General features: G+C 42.8%; 1 protein-coding gene across 3 annotated transcripts; it reads left to right on the forward strand.

The window, feature by feature from the left end:
- The first annotated feature begins 274 nt into the window (after positions 1-274).
- LOC139415160 (uncharacterized) lies at positions 275-9,747 on the forward strand. Of its 3 annotated transcripts, none has more exons than XM_071163032.1 (15): positions 275-356; positions 1,081-1,219; positions 1,480-1,535; positions 1,786-1,859; positions 2,081-2,406; positions 2,494-3,072; positions 3,309-3,433; positions 3,522-3,608; positions 3,687-3,785; positions 5,450-5,617; positions 7,150-7,344; positions 7,458-7,559; positions 7,677-7,739; positions 7,930-8,028; positions 8,185-9,747. In XM_071163032.1, the coding sequence occupies exons 2-15, from the start codon at positions 1,108-1,110 to the stop codon at positions 8,617-8,619; spliced, it is 2,520 nt and encodes an 839-aa protein (XP_071019133.1). In that variant the 5' UTR covers positions 275-356; positions 1,081-1,107; the 3' UTR covers positions 8,620-9,747. The 3 variants fall into 3 exon arrangements, with proteins under 3 accessions (XP_071019133.1, XP_071019132.1, XP_071019134.1); XM_071163031.1 differs by having other exon boundaries at positions 308-823; XM_071163033.1 differs by lacking the exon at positions 275-356 and adding an exon at positions 384-914.
- Positions 9,748-12,215: the final 2,468 nt, after the last annotated feature.

The following is a 12,215-nucleotide window of genomic DNA, read 5'->3' on the forward strand; positions in this document are numbered from 1 at the left end:
ATTTTAAACCTAACCCTAACTTTAAACCTAACCTTGACCACACTGCTAACCTTATGCCTAACCCTAACCTTAAATTAAGACCAAAAAAACTAATTTTAGTTTTCATTACTTTTTTTTGCCTACATCCAGCTGCTATGTCTGGATCAGGTAGAGTACTACTAGGAGGCGGAGCCATCGTAAGGTAATATGAAGACATAACTGATCTGGAATCTGTTTTGCGTTCTGCTCAACAAAACCTGTTCGTACTGGATGGCTGTAAGTAACCGCCCCTTTTACAGTCGTGGTGAATGAGATGGGAATCTCATTTGTTGTCTCGGCAAAGAGGGCGTTTCGGGAATGAAGTAATCTCAAAGAGGGTATGCAATATAGATAATTGATACTATAGGTTTTGTCGGAGCATTATTTTTAATTAGATATCCTCTTGAAAATTTCAGCATGGCCATTTGATGGTCTTTCTATTCAAATAACCGAATCCAACGAGTGGTTAGGCGGATCGTTGTCGGGGGGAAATGACAGAGGGGGACTAAAACAGGAAGGAATGGCAGCTAACCTTGCTAAGGAGTGTGCGGTACGGGTAGACGTTTCACAATGTAACGTTAAGTGTATCAAACAATTCAATTAGTAGGTGGCTACATTGTAGCCAAGTTGTTTGAGCGCGTGTAGTGCAACGGTTAGAACGTTTACATTATATCAGCATCCAGAGTGTAGATTTGCTGCAACGTCACTGCAAAGCAAGCGTTCCCCTTTTTTGTGTGGCTATTCGTGGAAAATGATGGTGGCTGTGGCTCTAGAAACACTGCTACTGCAACACTGCTCGAGTAAGGTACACTGCTGCACTGAATAAAACAGAACCAATGAGTTCATATTAGGCCTACCTTTGTATTCACACGGGCTCATCCTGCGTTTACATAAGGGTTGGTATGCCACGTGATTCTTCTTAATGTGGACATCAAATGACTAACAGAATAGATGTTCCCCAGACGAAATAATATTAAAGGCCTTTTATCAATTATGTGACGGTGATGATGTCTATTGATGGACTATGTCATAGAATAATTCAGGCCTGGTGTTGTTTTGCAGTACTGATCGGTCAGGTCAACTGCAATCATGGATCATCATCAACTTCATCATCACACACAAGGAAGCATGTCACCATCATATGTGCCAAGGAAGAGGAAGGCTTCACAACCAAAACAAAAAAGTGGTGTTCCACTACCAGGTAAATGTCACTAAACCGTCACTGTCACTAGATGATTGACAAATTGTCAGTTTACTCAGCAAACTTTAGAGTACTGATAAATTACATTATATCCAAATTTGTATCTGGCCAGTTGCAATTGCAGATGTCTTGAATCATAATTATGGTTCATGTATGATCTTCATTTATGTATTTCATGCAGAATGTCTTGGAAACGCTCCTTCACTAGTGTTTTGTAAGGAAAGAGATTAACTAATGAAAATGTGACCATAATCCAACAGCTATCCAGAAGATGCCAGATATGAGTGTGATGAGCATGATTGGTGTTCCACCTAAGGTAAGAATAAATACATAGTATTTTCTTTCAGTTCTACTTGGCCATTATGAGTGTTCCTACCAAAGCATGGGTGCACTATTCCAGTCCTCAACATGAAAACTAAAATAACAACCATCATGAGGATCTAGAAAGGATTTAGCATTAAGCCCTTCTACATCAACATATGATGGTGCAGTGTTCACAATAAACCTTGTAAGATCCTGTGGGACACTGGATCTCTTCTTTACAGTTCTGTACTTGAATATTATAGAATGATGACCCCCATGCCCAGGCGACCCAAAAGATGAAAAGATCATATGGCAGAAAAAGGTCAATGGGCCCACTGTGAGTTTCCTTTATTTTAATTGCCGATTGCTGTATGTTTTCCTTCCCATCACTGACTCCTACCTGTCCAATATTCTCAGATCTCCACAAGTTCAAAGTGTGTAGGTGATAGAGGCATTTGATCTGGGAAATAGTCTATGCTTGTGCACAGTTTTCACTGTGCAAAAGCTGACCAGAGTAGTTGTTGTCATGTGAGTTTGGTGCTGTGTGTCACTGTCTAGGTATGAGGATCTGCAGAATGTCTCTCTGGGTTCTGGTGTGGAGGATTCAACCAGCGAGACGTCCTGCTGCTCCGTGGTGTCTTCCAGCCTGGCTGTAGCCAACGGTGAGCTGCCTCCTCCTCCACCACTCTCTGCCAGACTGCCTCACAAGCTGGTGGCTAAAGACTGCTGGCCCAACCAGGCCCCAGGCACAAGCAGGGCCCAGGGCCGGGGTCAGGAACCACACTTGCCCTCCGATTTTGCGATTAAGAAAATGAGGAGAGTGGAGGTGGACAACAACAGCACACCTTCTGCTACAAATTTCCCTCAAGAAGTGAGACAGTCAGGTAGTTATGTTGCAACCATCACTTTATTGTCTTCTGACCCTTTCTCTCTCAAGTTTTAGTTCATCTTAAATGTTTCCTTTGATGCAGTTCCAGTTCCTGTTGGAGGTGGGCATGTTCATAGCCATGTCCATAGCGGTCACTCAGTGGGAGGTGGGCATAGCAATATCTACAGCAGTCTCTCGGTTGGAGGTGGACATGCCCATAACCATGTCGACAGCAGTCACTTGGTAGGAGGTGGACATGCCCATAATCATGTCGACAGCAGTCACTTGGTAGGAGGTGGACATGTCCATAGCCATGTCGACAGCGGTCACTTGGTAGGAGGTGGACATGCCCATAGCCATTTTGACAGCAGTCACTCGGTTGGAGGTCGGCATGTCCATAGCCATTTTGACAGCAGTCACTTGGTAGGAGGTGGACATGCCCATAGCCATGTCCAAAGCGGTCACTTGCTTGGAGGTGGGCATCTCCAGAGCAGTTACCCTATTGGAGGTGAACTTGTCCAGAGCAGTTACTCTGTAGTAGGTGGACATGTTCATAGAAGTCACACTATTGGAGGTGTGACTATCCAGAGCAGTCACAGTCACCCAGCAGAGCCTACCGAGGAAGAGAAATCTAAAGTCTTCACCTTCACAACCAAGAAGGAACCCCCAGTCTACCCCCCAGGTGAGAGGACTCCCCAGGTGAAAAGATTAGCAAATAAAATATCACCATAGATACAATCCCTAGCAACACTTTACATTAGTTCATCCTATACCTGTGTAATAACACACATTATTTTAGGAACCATGTTGTATTAACAATGTTACGTAATACTTTGGTAATTGTATTGTAATGGTAGGTATGGTTCCTTATTCCACTTGTACAATAACAAAAAACACTCCACTTCCTGTGTGGAACAGGAAGTCAAGAAGAGAGGTGGCAGCTGATGATCCTGGGCAAAGGCCGAGTCACGTGCCCCAAGTGTAAAAGTGTGAGCAGGAAGACTGTGGATGGCCTGAAGAAACATATGGAGAGCTGCCGATTGGTGTGTGTGCCGTACTTACAATAACAGCCTCCCATGTTGCACTTGGTTCAACTGAATCTCAAAAACAAAACTAATGTGTTTCTTGTAGAATCCCTTCACGTGTCAGCAATGCGGGAAACAACTGAAGTCTTCCACGGGAATGAAGTACCACATCATGGCAGACCACAATAACCTGGTAAGGCCATTCTCCCATCTGACGCTGGTTTTGGCGTGTTCCATGTTGACATTGGTGTTAACTGTCTTGTTTTTCCAGCCCTCACCAGATGACATAAATGGCCTGGATGACCAGTCCATGAAGGAAAAATTGAGGAAGGTGCTGAAAAGGATGGGCAAATTAAAATGCTCGAAAGAGGTATGATTCCTTGATGGTGTCTGTATCTGAAATTCCAGTCACATTAACCATTGTTGGTAGTCTCCCTAGGCAGTCTGGTTGCCTCTCACATTAACAATGTTCTGACATACAGTACCAGTCAAAAGTTTGGATACACCTACTAATTCAAGGTTTTTTCTTTATATTTAATATTTTCTGTAGAATAATAGTGAAGACATTACATCTATGTAATAACACATATGGAATCATTTAGTTACCAAAAAAGTGTTAAACAAATATATTTTCTCGATGACAGCTTTGCACTCTCTTGGCATTCTCTCAACCAGCTTCACCTGGAATGCTTTTCCAACAATCTTGAAGGAGTTCCCACATATACTGATGCCTGTTGGCTACTTTTCCTTCACTCTGCGTTCCAACTCATCCCTAACCATCTCAATTGGGTTGAGGTCAGGTGATTGTGGAGGCCAGGTCATCTGATGCATCACTCCATCACTCTCCTTCTTGGTCAAATAGCCCTTACACATCCTGGAGGTGTGGTTGGTCATTGCCCTGTTGAAACACAAATGATAGTCCCACTAAGCGCAAACCAGATGGGATGGCATATCGCTGCAGAAGGCTGTGGTAGCCATGCTGGTTAAGTGTGCCTTGAATTCTAAATAAATCACAGATAGTGTCATGAGCAAAGCACCGTCACTCCTCCTCCTCCAAGCTTCATGATGGGAACAACGTATGCAGAGATCATCCGTTCACCTACTCTGCGTCTCACAAAGACATGCCGGTTGCAACCAAAAATCTCAAATTTGTACTCGTCAGACCAAAGGACAGATTTCCACCAGTCTAATGTCCATTGCTCGTGTTTCAAGTCTTCTTCTTATTGGTGTCCTTTAGTGGTTGTTTCTACGCGGCAATTCGACCATGAAGGCCTGATTCACGCAGTCTCCTCTGAACAGTTGATGTTGAGATGTGTCTGTTGAACTCTGTGAAGCATTTATTTGGACTGCAATTTCTGAGGCTGGTAACTCTAATGAACTTACCCTCTGCAGCAGAGGTAACTATGGGTCTTCCTTTCCTGTGGCGGTCCTCGTGAGAGCCAGTTTCATTATAGCGCTTGGTGGTTTTTGCGACTGCACTTTTCCACATTAACTGACCTTTATTTCTTAAAGTAATGATGGACTGTTGTTTCTCTTTGCTTATTTGAGCTGTTCTTGCCATAATATGGACTTGGTCTTTTACCAAAATAGGGTTATCTTCTGTATACACCCCTACCTTGTCACAACACAACAGATTGGCGCAAAAGCATTAAGTTATCTTTTTAACAAGGCACACCTGTTTTAATTGAATTGCATTCCAGGTGACTTCCTCATGAAGCTGGTTGAGAGAATGCCAAGTGTGTGCAAAGCTGTCATCAAAGCAAAGTGTGGCTACTTTGAAGAATCTAATATACAAAATATACTTTTATTTGTTTAACACTTTTTTTTGGTTGCCACATGATTCCATATGTGTTATTTCATAGTTTTTATGTCTTCACTTTTATTCTACAATGTAAAAATAAGGAAGAACCCTAGAATGAGTAGGTGTGTCCAAACTTTTGACTGGTGCTGTAGGTCTGGGATTTCATAGTCTACATCGTTGGTACATGGGAACTATAGATGTGTTTCACTCTAAAGGACTGTGTTACATTACAGGGCTGCACTGGTAGTTTCACCAGCATCATGGGTTACCTGTACCACATGAAGAAATGTGGGAAAGAGGAGTCTGAGCTGGAGAAGCTGCTTCTCAACTGCCAACACTGTGGCAAGGTCTACAAGTCCAAGGCAGGCCTGGAGTACCACCTCAAGTCGGAGCACGCACCAGTGAGTTCGCTATATTGCACTGCCTTTACAACAGGGATCTTCAACTAGATTCAGGGGTGGGTGGGGAGGCACAAAATTGCAAATCATCTGTAGACCGCAAATTGACCACAATAATCAGAAACAGATATAATATTTGAATAAAACAATCATTTTAAACCTTGCTTACATTTGTACATGATCACATCTCTCTATTTTGCGTGGGAATACTTGGGAGCAGATTTCCAAAATTATAATCAATTGGAGCTGATTTCCTGGTGTTTTTACGGTGTTTTATTTATTTATTTAACCTTTATTTATACAGGTTTTTTCTCATTGAGATAAAATCTCTTTTCCAAGAGAGACCTGGTCCAATAGCAGCAGGGGGAACAATGTTTCAGAAATAACAACTTACATACACTGACACAACATTAAACAAAACTATAAGCACACATACAGTACAACAATTACATATTACATTAAAAACACAAACATCTTGACTAAAAACAGCTGGCCTAAAAACAATTCCACTCTTCTATGATATATACATCGATCAAGTGTTTAAACTCCACCAACGAAACTAGATCATCACATTTTAAAATGTTCAGGAGAGGATTCCAGGACCACGGTGCTAAGTAACTAAAACTATTTCTACCATGACCTGTTCTAATTTTTGGTACTGTTAGAAGCAAATCAGAATGGGACCATAATTTATATTTATTTACTGACCTGACTAAAAAAGAACAGAGATAAAATTTCATTTTACCCAATAAGGCCTTATAAATCAGTGTATACCAGTGTTTAAGCCTACGCAATGTCAATGACGACCAGCCAACAGAGCTGTAGAAATCACAATGATGTGTTAGACGTTTCTGATTTGTAATGAAGCTGGGGGCTGCATGATACACTGAATCAAGTGCTCTCAGGGTAGTGGCTGAGGCCTGCATATATATAACATCACTAAAACCGACCGTAATGTACATTGTACCAGCTCCTTCCTGGTCTCAAAAGAAAAACAAGCCTTATGCCGGTAATAAAATCCTATTTTCAGCTTGAGCTTCCTTATCAAGTTCTCTACATGCACAGTGAAATTCAGCTTATCATCAACCCACACACCCAAATATTTGTACACTTTAACTTGCTCTATAGTATGTCCAGCCAATGTAGCAATGACATGATTTGTAACATGGCATTTATGTCCAACAATCCAGAACTTGGTGGGGTCTGTGCGCCAAATTCGTCCTGGGAGCTACCAGTTGGGGAATCCTGTTTTACACTATACACTTGTCCACTAACTAATAAGACAGTCTTTCAAGGTTACAATTCACTGGGTGACATTCCATCGCACAATATGCCATTGTGCTCACAATCTGTAGCAATTACATTCTGGCAACTTCAATGTCACAAATATTTCTCAGTATACCCACCCATTTCCCAGAGCACCCCATTCCTTGGTCTCTTTTTTTTTTTTTTTTTTTGCCAGTTTCTCCTCTCTAAATTATTTGAGCTTCTCTTGAATGGGTGATGATAGACAGCTGTCTCCCTCTCCCCCACAGGTGCCTCAGAATGCAGAGGAGGAGGAGGTGAAGGTTCAGAGAGAGCCCAACCCTGAGAGGACACCCAGCGGCCGGGTCAAACGCATGTCAGCCCAGGTGGCCTTTTTCCACCTACAGGAGATTGCTAATGACGAGCTGGCCAAGGAGTGGCCCAAGAGGAAGGTCATCGGAGACCTTGTCCCAGACGATAAGAAGGTGAAGACACTTCAACACTAAGAAAGTCCTAGATGTGTGCTCATGTACTGTATCTATTCCTGTGGGTACATTGACCTCCAGATGTACCATTATTTTTCTGTTGGGTTCCACAGCTGAGATATGCCCGGCCAGGGCTGCCTGCCTTCAGTCAGGAGGTCCTTCGGAAGTGGAAAAACGAAGTGAAGCTGCAAAAAAAAGTTCAGTGCCCAAACCTGGTACGACCCATCGTTTTTTAAATGATATTTTATCCCATATTACGTATAGTTGAGATGTTGCTCACTGTACTATACTTGTGTTATAATGTGACTAGGAAACTTTCTGGTTTCCCTCAGGGCTGCGGCTCGGTCTACACCAGTGTGTCTGGACTGAAGGCTCACCTTGGGCTCTGTGGAAGGGTATGGAATAGATTTACTCTCACTGCTCTGCTGTCTTTCACTTCCAAGTACTGCAACGTATCCAGAAGACAGGGAAAGTTATTCAGCTGAAACTGAGTCAATTCTTCAGCATAAAAATCTGATGTATGCACAGGAATTAATTCCATTATTAAGCATCTATATCAACCAAATATTTTCTCTCATTATGCAGGGGGACTTTGAAGCAGGGAAATACAAATGCCTAATCTGTAAGAAAGAGTTCAACTCAGAGAGTGGGGTGAAGTACCACATCAATTCTGTCCACTCCCAGGTCAGAAATGTATTTGTTTTAGACTTTTAACCTCCATGATGACCTACTGTATCATATTAATGTATACTGTTTCGCCATATGAATAAAGTACTGCAAAAAGTCATGTTGTAGTGCTTTTTGGTGGCATACTATACTAATTTCCTTTGTCCTTCTTAGGACTGGTTTGTGGTGACCTCAAAATCCAAGAACTTTGATAAGGTCCTAAAGACCAAGCCCAAGGTGCACAGCACTGTGAATGATCCCACTGACCAGCTCCAGCAGCAGACCCTCCATGTCTTCACCCCCATCCTAGAGCCCTGGCAGGACATGCAGATGGGACCCCCACCAGCAGTGCCCGAGTCAGCCCTGCAGGTCAACCCTGAGGCAGCAGAGGGGAAGAGGAGGGGGAAGGGGAGAGGGAAGGAGAAGGACTGCTATGACTTCACTGGCAGCGATCATTCCAGCAGTAGCAGCAGTGGCAGCTCCAGCAGCGGATCAGAGACAGAGGAGCCTGAGGGCCAGAGACAAAACGTTGACCAATGGGCACTGCAGAGACCCAGTATCATCGAGACCCACCCTGAAGCCGCCAAGCGACCCAGAAGCAACCTCTAGTTCGGTTTGACTTCAGATCAGGGGTCCGTTCAGGAGGGTGCAACGTTACAGAACGTTCAAATAGAAATGCATTCTGCATTGGTCCTGGGATGTGTAGTCTGTGTTTCAACTGTAACTATGAGATCATCTTAGCCAACTTTTAATGTCTCATTTTAATAAGATTTATAACTTTTTTGTTTACTTAGACTTTTTTAACCCCTATTATCGGTAGACTTGTGTTCCTCTACAGATTGTGCCTAGTGTATGGATTTATTATTTCATACAACTCCTTATTATAACTGAACTGTTATCAGACCTCTTTTTACAATGCATATTTAACCAAAGCATGTGGTCTTAATGTAGCGTTGCATTTTATATCATGGATTGTGAAATGTTAACGCAGGATGAATTTGAAATACGGTGGTTGTCGGTTATAGTTGTCCGTGATGTGTTAACGCTGCATTGTTTGTGGATGTACGGGCCAGATGGAAATAGGTGCATTTGTCATTTTATTTACTCTCTTTGTGCCCCTCTGCTGTAAGATTGTATTTAGTTTATTCTTCTCCTGTTGAGATTTGTCAGTGCGCTTCTGTTTAAGGTTTTGAATAGATTCATCTGTTTTACTTACTTTTGAATAATGAAGCTGCCCTTAATTTTTTTAACGATCCCTAACACATTGATTGTTAACAATTGGGTTTCCCTATTTGATGGCTTAGAAAATGTTACAAAGACAACCAATGTCTTTCAGATCAAAGATTCTGCTTGCGTCCGTGATCCCTGTAACAGAAACGGGCATAGTGCATGCACTTTTATGGACTGAAATGAACTGCTCAGTCTAATCATAGGCATATTCCCGTAACCCAACCTTGTGAAAGTTGACAAGCGTGCCATCATTTTTGTCTGGCATTAGACAATGCTTCTTGAGATGACTTGTGTTCCGTGTTTAATGAACCAACTGTTAGTCAAATGAAAGGGAACACACTTCAATTCACCATTTGGGTACATTTGTATTAATGGAAAAATTATTGTTTCAAGATTAGAAAACTGCATTATACCTTTTTCTAGAAGTACTGTAATGTACTCCTTTTTTTAACTACCAGCAGTGTTAGCTATATCAACAGGTGAAATAAAAATATTTACATAATTCTACTAATTTTCCATTCTCATTTTGCCATTGTTTACACAGTAAACAAACCATATTCTAATAACTGCAGGTGTTAAATTAAAGATAAGTGATGCGTCGCCTGAACAAGCTCTGGTTCTATTCACTTCAGTACTTTGGCCTCCACCTGTGGCAGAAATGTGTGTCACAGCCATGCAGCGAGGCAATATATTACTGAACAAAAATATAAACAAACATGTGAGGTGTTTGTCGTGGAAATTTCCTCTATTTACCAAATCATGAGAGCAAACCACACACAAGTCAGAGTTAGTTATCACAAAGTCCATCTTTAATTATATGAGCTCTATCACAACCCTGTGACTAAGATCAATTCAGTGTCTATCAATGAATTCTCTGAGAGCCCCTCACACATTGTTACTGAGATCCTTTATAGCAAAGACACACATATCCAGACAGCATAGGCATAATTTATCATTCAGCTTTGTCTCCTAAACTATGTTATTTTCTCAAACTCAGAACCATAAACCAATCCTCCATATCAACAGGCATATATCAAATCCATCCTATCTTGACAAGATCACAGAGACACCCTGACTGGCACACAGACATTGTGGAGACAAGAGATACACGCTTGACCTCTCCCCTCTCTCCGGCCCAAGCAACTTAGTCTTGACATAGAACAGATACTGCAACCCCGCCACAGTATTATACAAAAATAACATTCTGATGAGAAGTAACTTACAAACATATGATGAATATAAAACATCTTACCTATGTTACCAACCAATTCTGATTATTCCCCAACATGTTGGTTTCATGAGCTGACATAAAAGATCCCAGAAATGTTCCATGTGCACAAAAAGCTTATTTCCCTCAAATTTTGTGCACAATTTTGTTTATATCCCTGTTAGTGTTAAGGGCGCTGTACTGCAGCGCCAGCTGTGCCACCAGAGACCCTGGGTTCGCGCCCAGGCTCTGTCGCAACCGGCCGCGACCGGGAGGTCCATGGGACGACGCACAATTGGCCTAGCGTCGTCCGGGTTAGGGAGGGCTTGGCTGGTAGGGATATCCTTGTCTCATCGCGCACCATCGACCAGCGCCACTCCTGTGGCGTGCCGGGCGCAGTGCACACTAACCAAGGTTGCCAGGTGTACGGTGTTTCCTCCGACACATTGGTGCAGCTGGCTTCCGGGTTTAATGCGCTCTGTTTTAACTAGCAGTGCGGCTTGGTTGGGTTGTGTATCGGAGGACGCATGACTTTCAACCTTCGTCTCTCCCAAGCCCGTACGGGAGTTGTAGCGATGAGACAAGATAGTAACTACTAAAACAATTGGATACCATGAAATTGGGGAAAAAAATTGGTAAAAATTTAAAATTAAAAGGTATGTAAAACATCACAGCACAATTGAAAAATATATGGCACATGGTCTATGGTGATAGGTGGGATGGGCTGAGAGTGGCTGAGGATTGGGATTAAAGAGCTTATGTTTAGTAATGTATTGTTATGTGACTGCTTTATATAAAAGTACCATGTACTGTATGTCAAATGTGTATGCAAAATGTAAAATGCAAAATGTAAAATGTAAACTGAGCAAAAAAAGGACCCTGTCTTTCAAAGATGATTTGTAAAAATCCAAATAACTTCACATTGTAAAGGGTTTAAACACTGTTTCCCATGCTTGTTCAATGAACCATAAATAATTAATGAACATGCACCTGGGGAACGGTTAAGGTCAAAGTTATGAAAACTTAGGACACTAAAGAGGCCTTTCTACTGACTCTGAGAAACACCAAAAGAAAGATGCCCAGGGTCCCTGCTCATCTGCGTGAACGTGCCTTAGGCATGCTGCAAGGAGGCATGAGGACTGCAGATGTGGCCGGGGCAATAAATTGCAATGTCCGTACTGTGAGATGCCTAAGACAGTGCTACAGGGAGACAGGATGGACAGCTGATCGTCCTCACAGTGGCAGACCACATGTAACAACACCTGCACAGGATCATTACATCTGAACATCACACCTGCGGGACAGGTACAGGATGGCAACAACAACTGCCCGAGTTACACCAGGAATGCACAATCAGTGCTCAGACTGTCTGCAATAGGCTAAGAGAGTCTTGACTGTGGGCTTGTAGGTCTGTTGTAAGGCAGGACATCCCTGGCAACAACGTCATCTATGGGCACAAACCCACCGTCGCTGGACCAAACAGGACTGGCAAAAAGGGCTCTTGGTCGGATTCGTGTTTACTGTCGAAGGAATGAGCATTACACCAAGGCCTATATTCTGGAGCGGGATCGATTTGGGGGTGCAGGGTCCGTCATGGTCTGGGGTGGTGTGTCACAGCATCATCGGACTGAGCTGTGCGTTACAGGGGAGACATCCTCCTCCCTCATGTGTTTATCATCCTTCAGGCTCATCCTGACATGACCCTCCAGCATGACAATGCCACCAGCCATACTGCTCGTTCTGTGCGTGATTTCCTGCAAGACAGGAA

This window comes from Oncorhynchus clarkii, chromosome 8 (genome assembly GCF_045791955.1).
Source record: "Oncorhynchus clarkii lewisi isolate Uvic-CL-2024 chromosome 8, UVic_Ocla_1.0, whole genome shotgun sequence".
NCBI lineage: Eukaryota > Metazoa > Chordata > Actinopteri > Salmoniformes > Salmonidae > Oncorhynchus > Oncorhynchus clarkii.

Coding starts and splice junctions, on each gene's coding strand:
- LOC139415160 (XM_071163032.1), top strand. CDS start 1,108: ATGGATCATCATCAACTTCATCATCACACACAAGGAAGCATGTCACCA. Junction 3,609..3,686: donor TGGCAGACCACAATAACCTG/GTAAGGCCATTC, acceptor TTGTTTTTCCAG/CCCTCACCAGATGACATAAA. Junction 7,560..7,676: donor AAGTTCAGTGCCCAAACCTG/GTACGACCCATC, acceptor GGTTTCCCTCAG/GGCTGCGGCTCGGTCTACAC.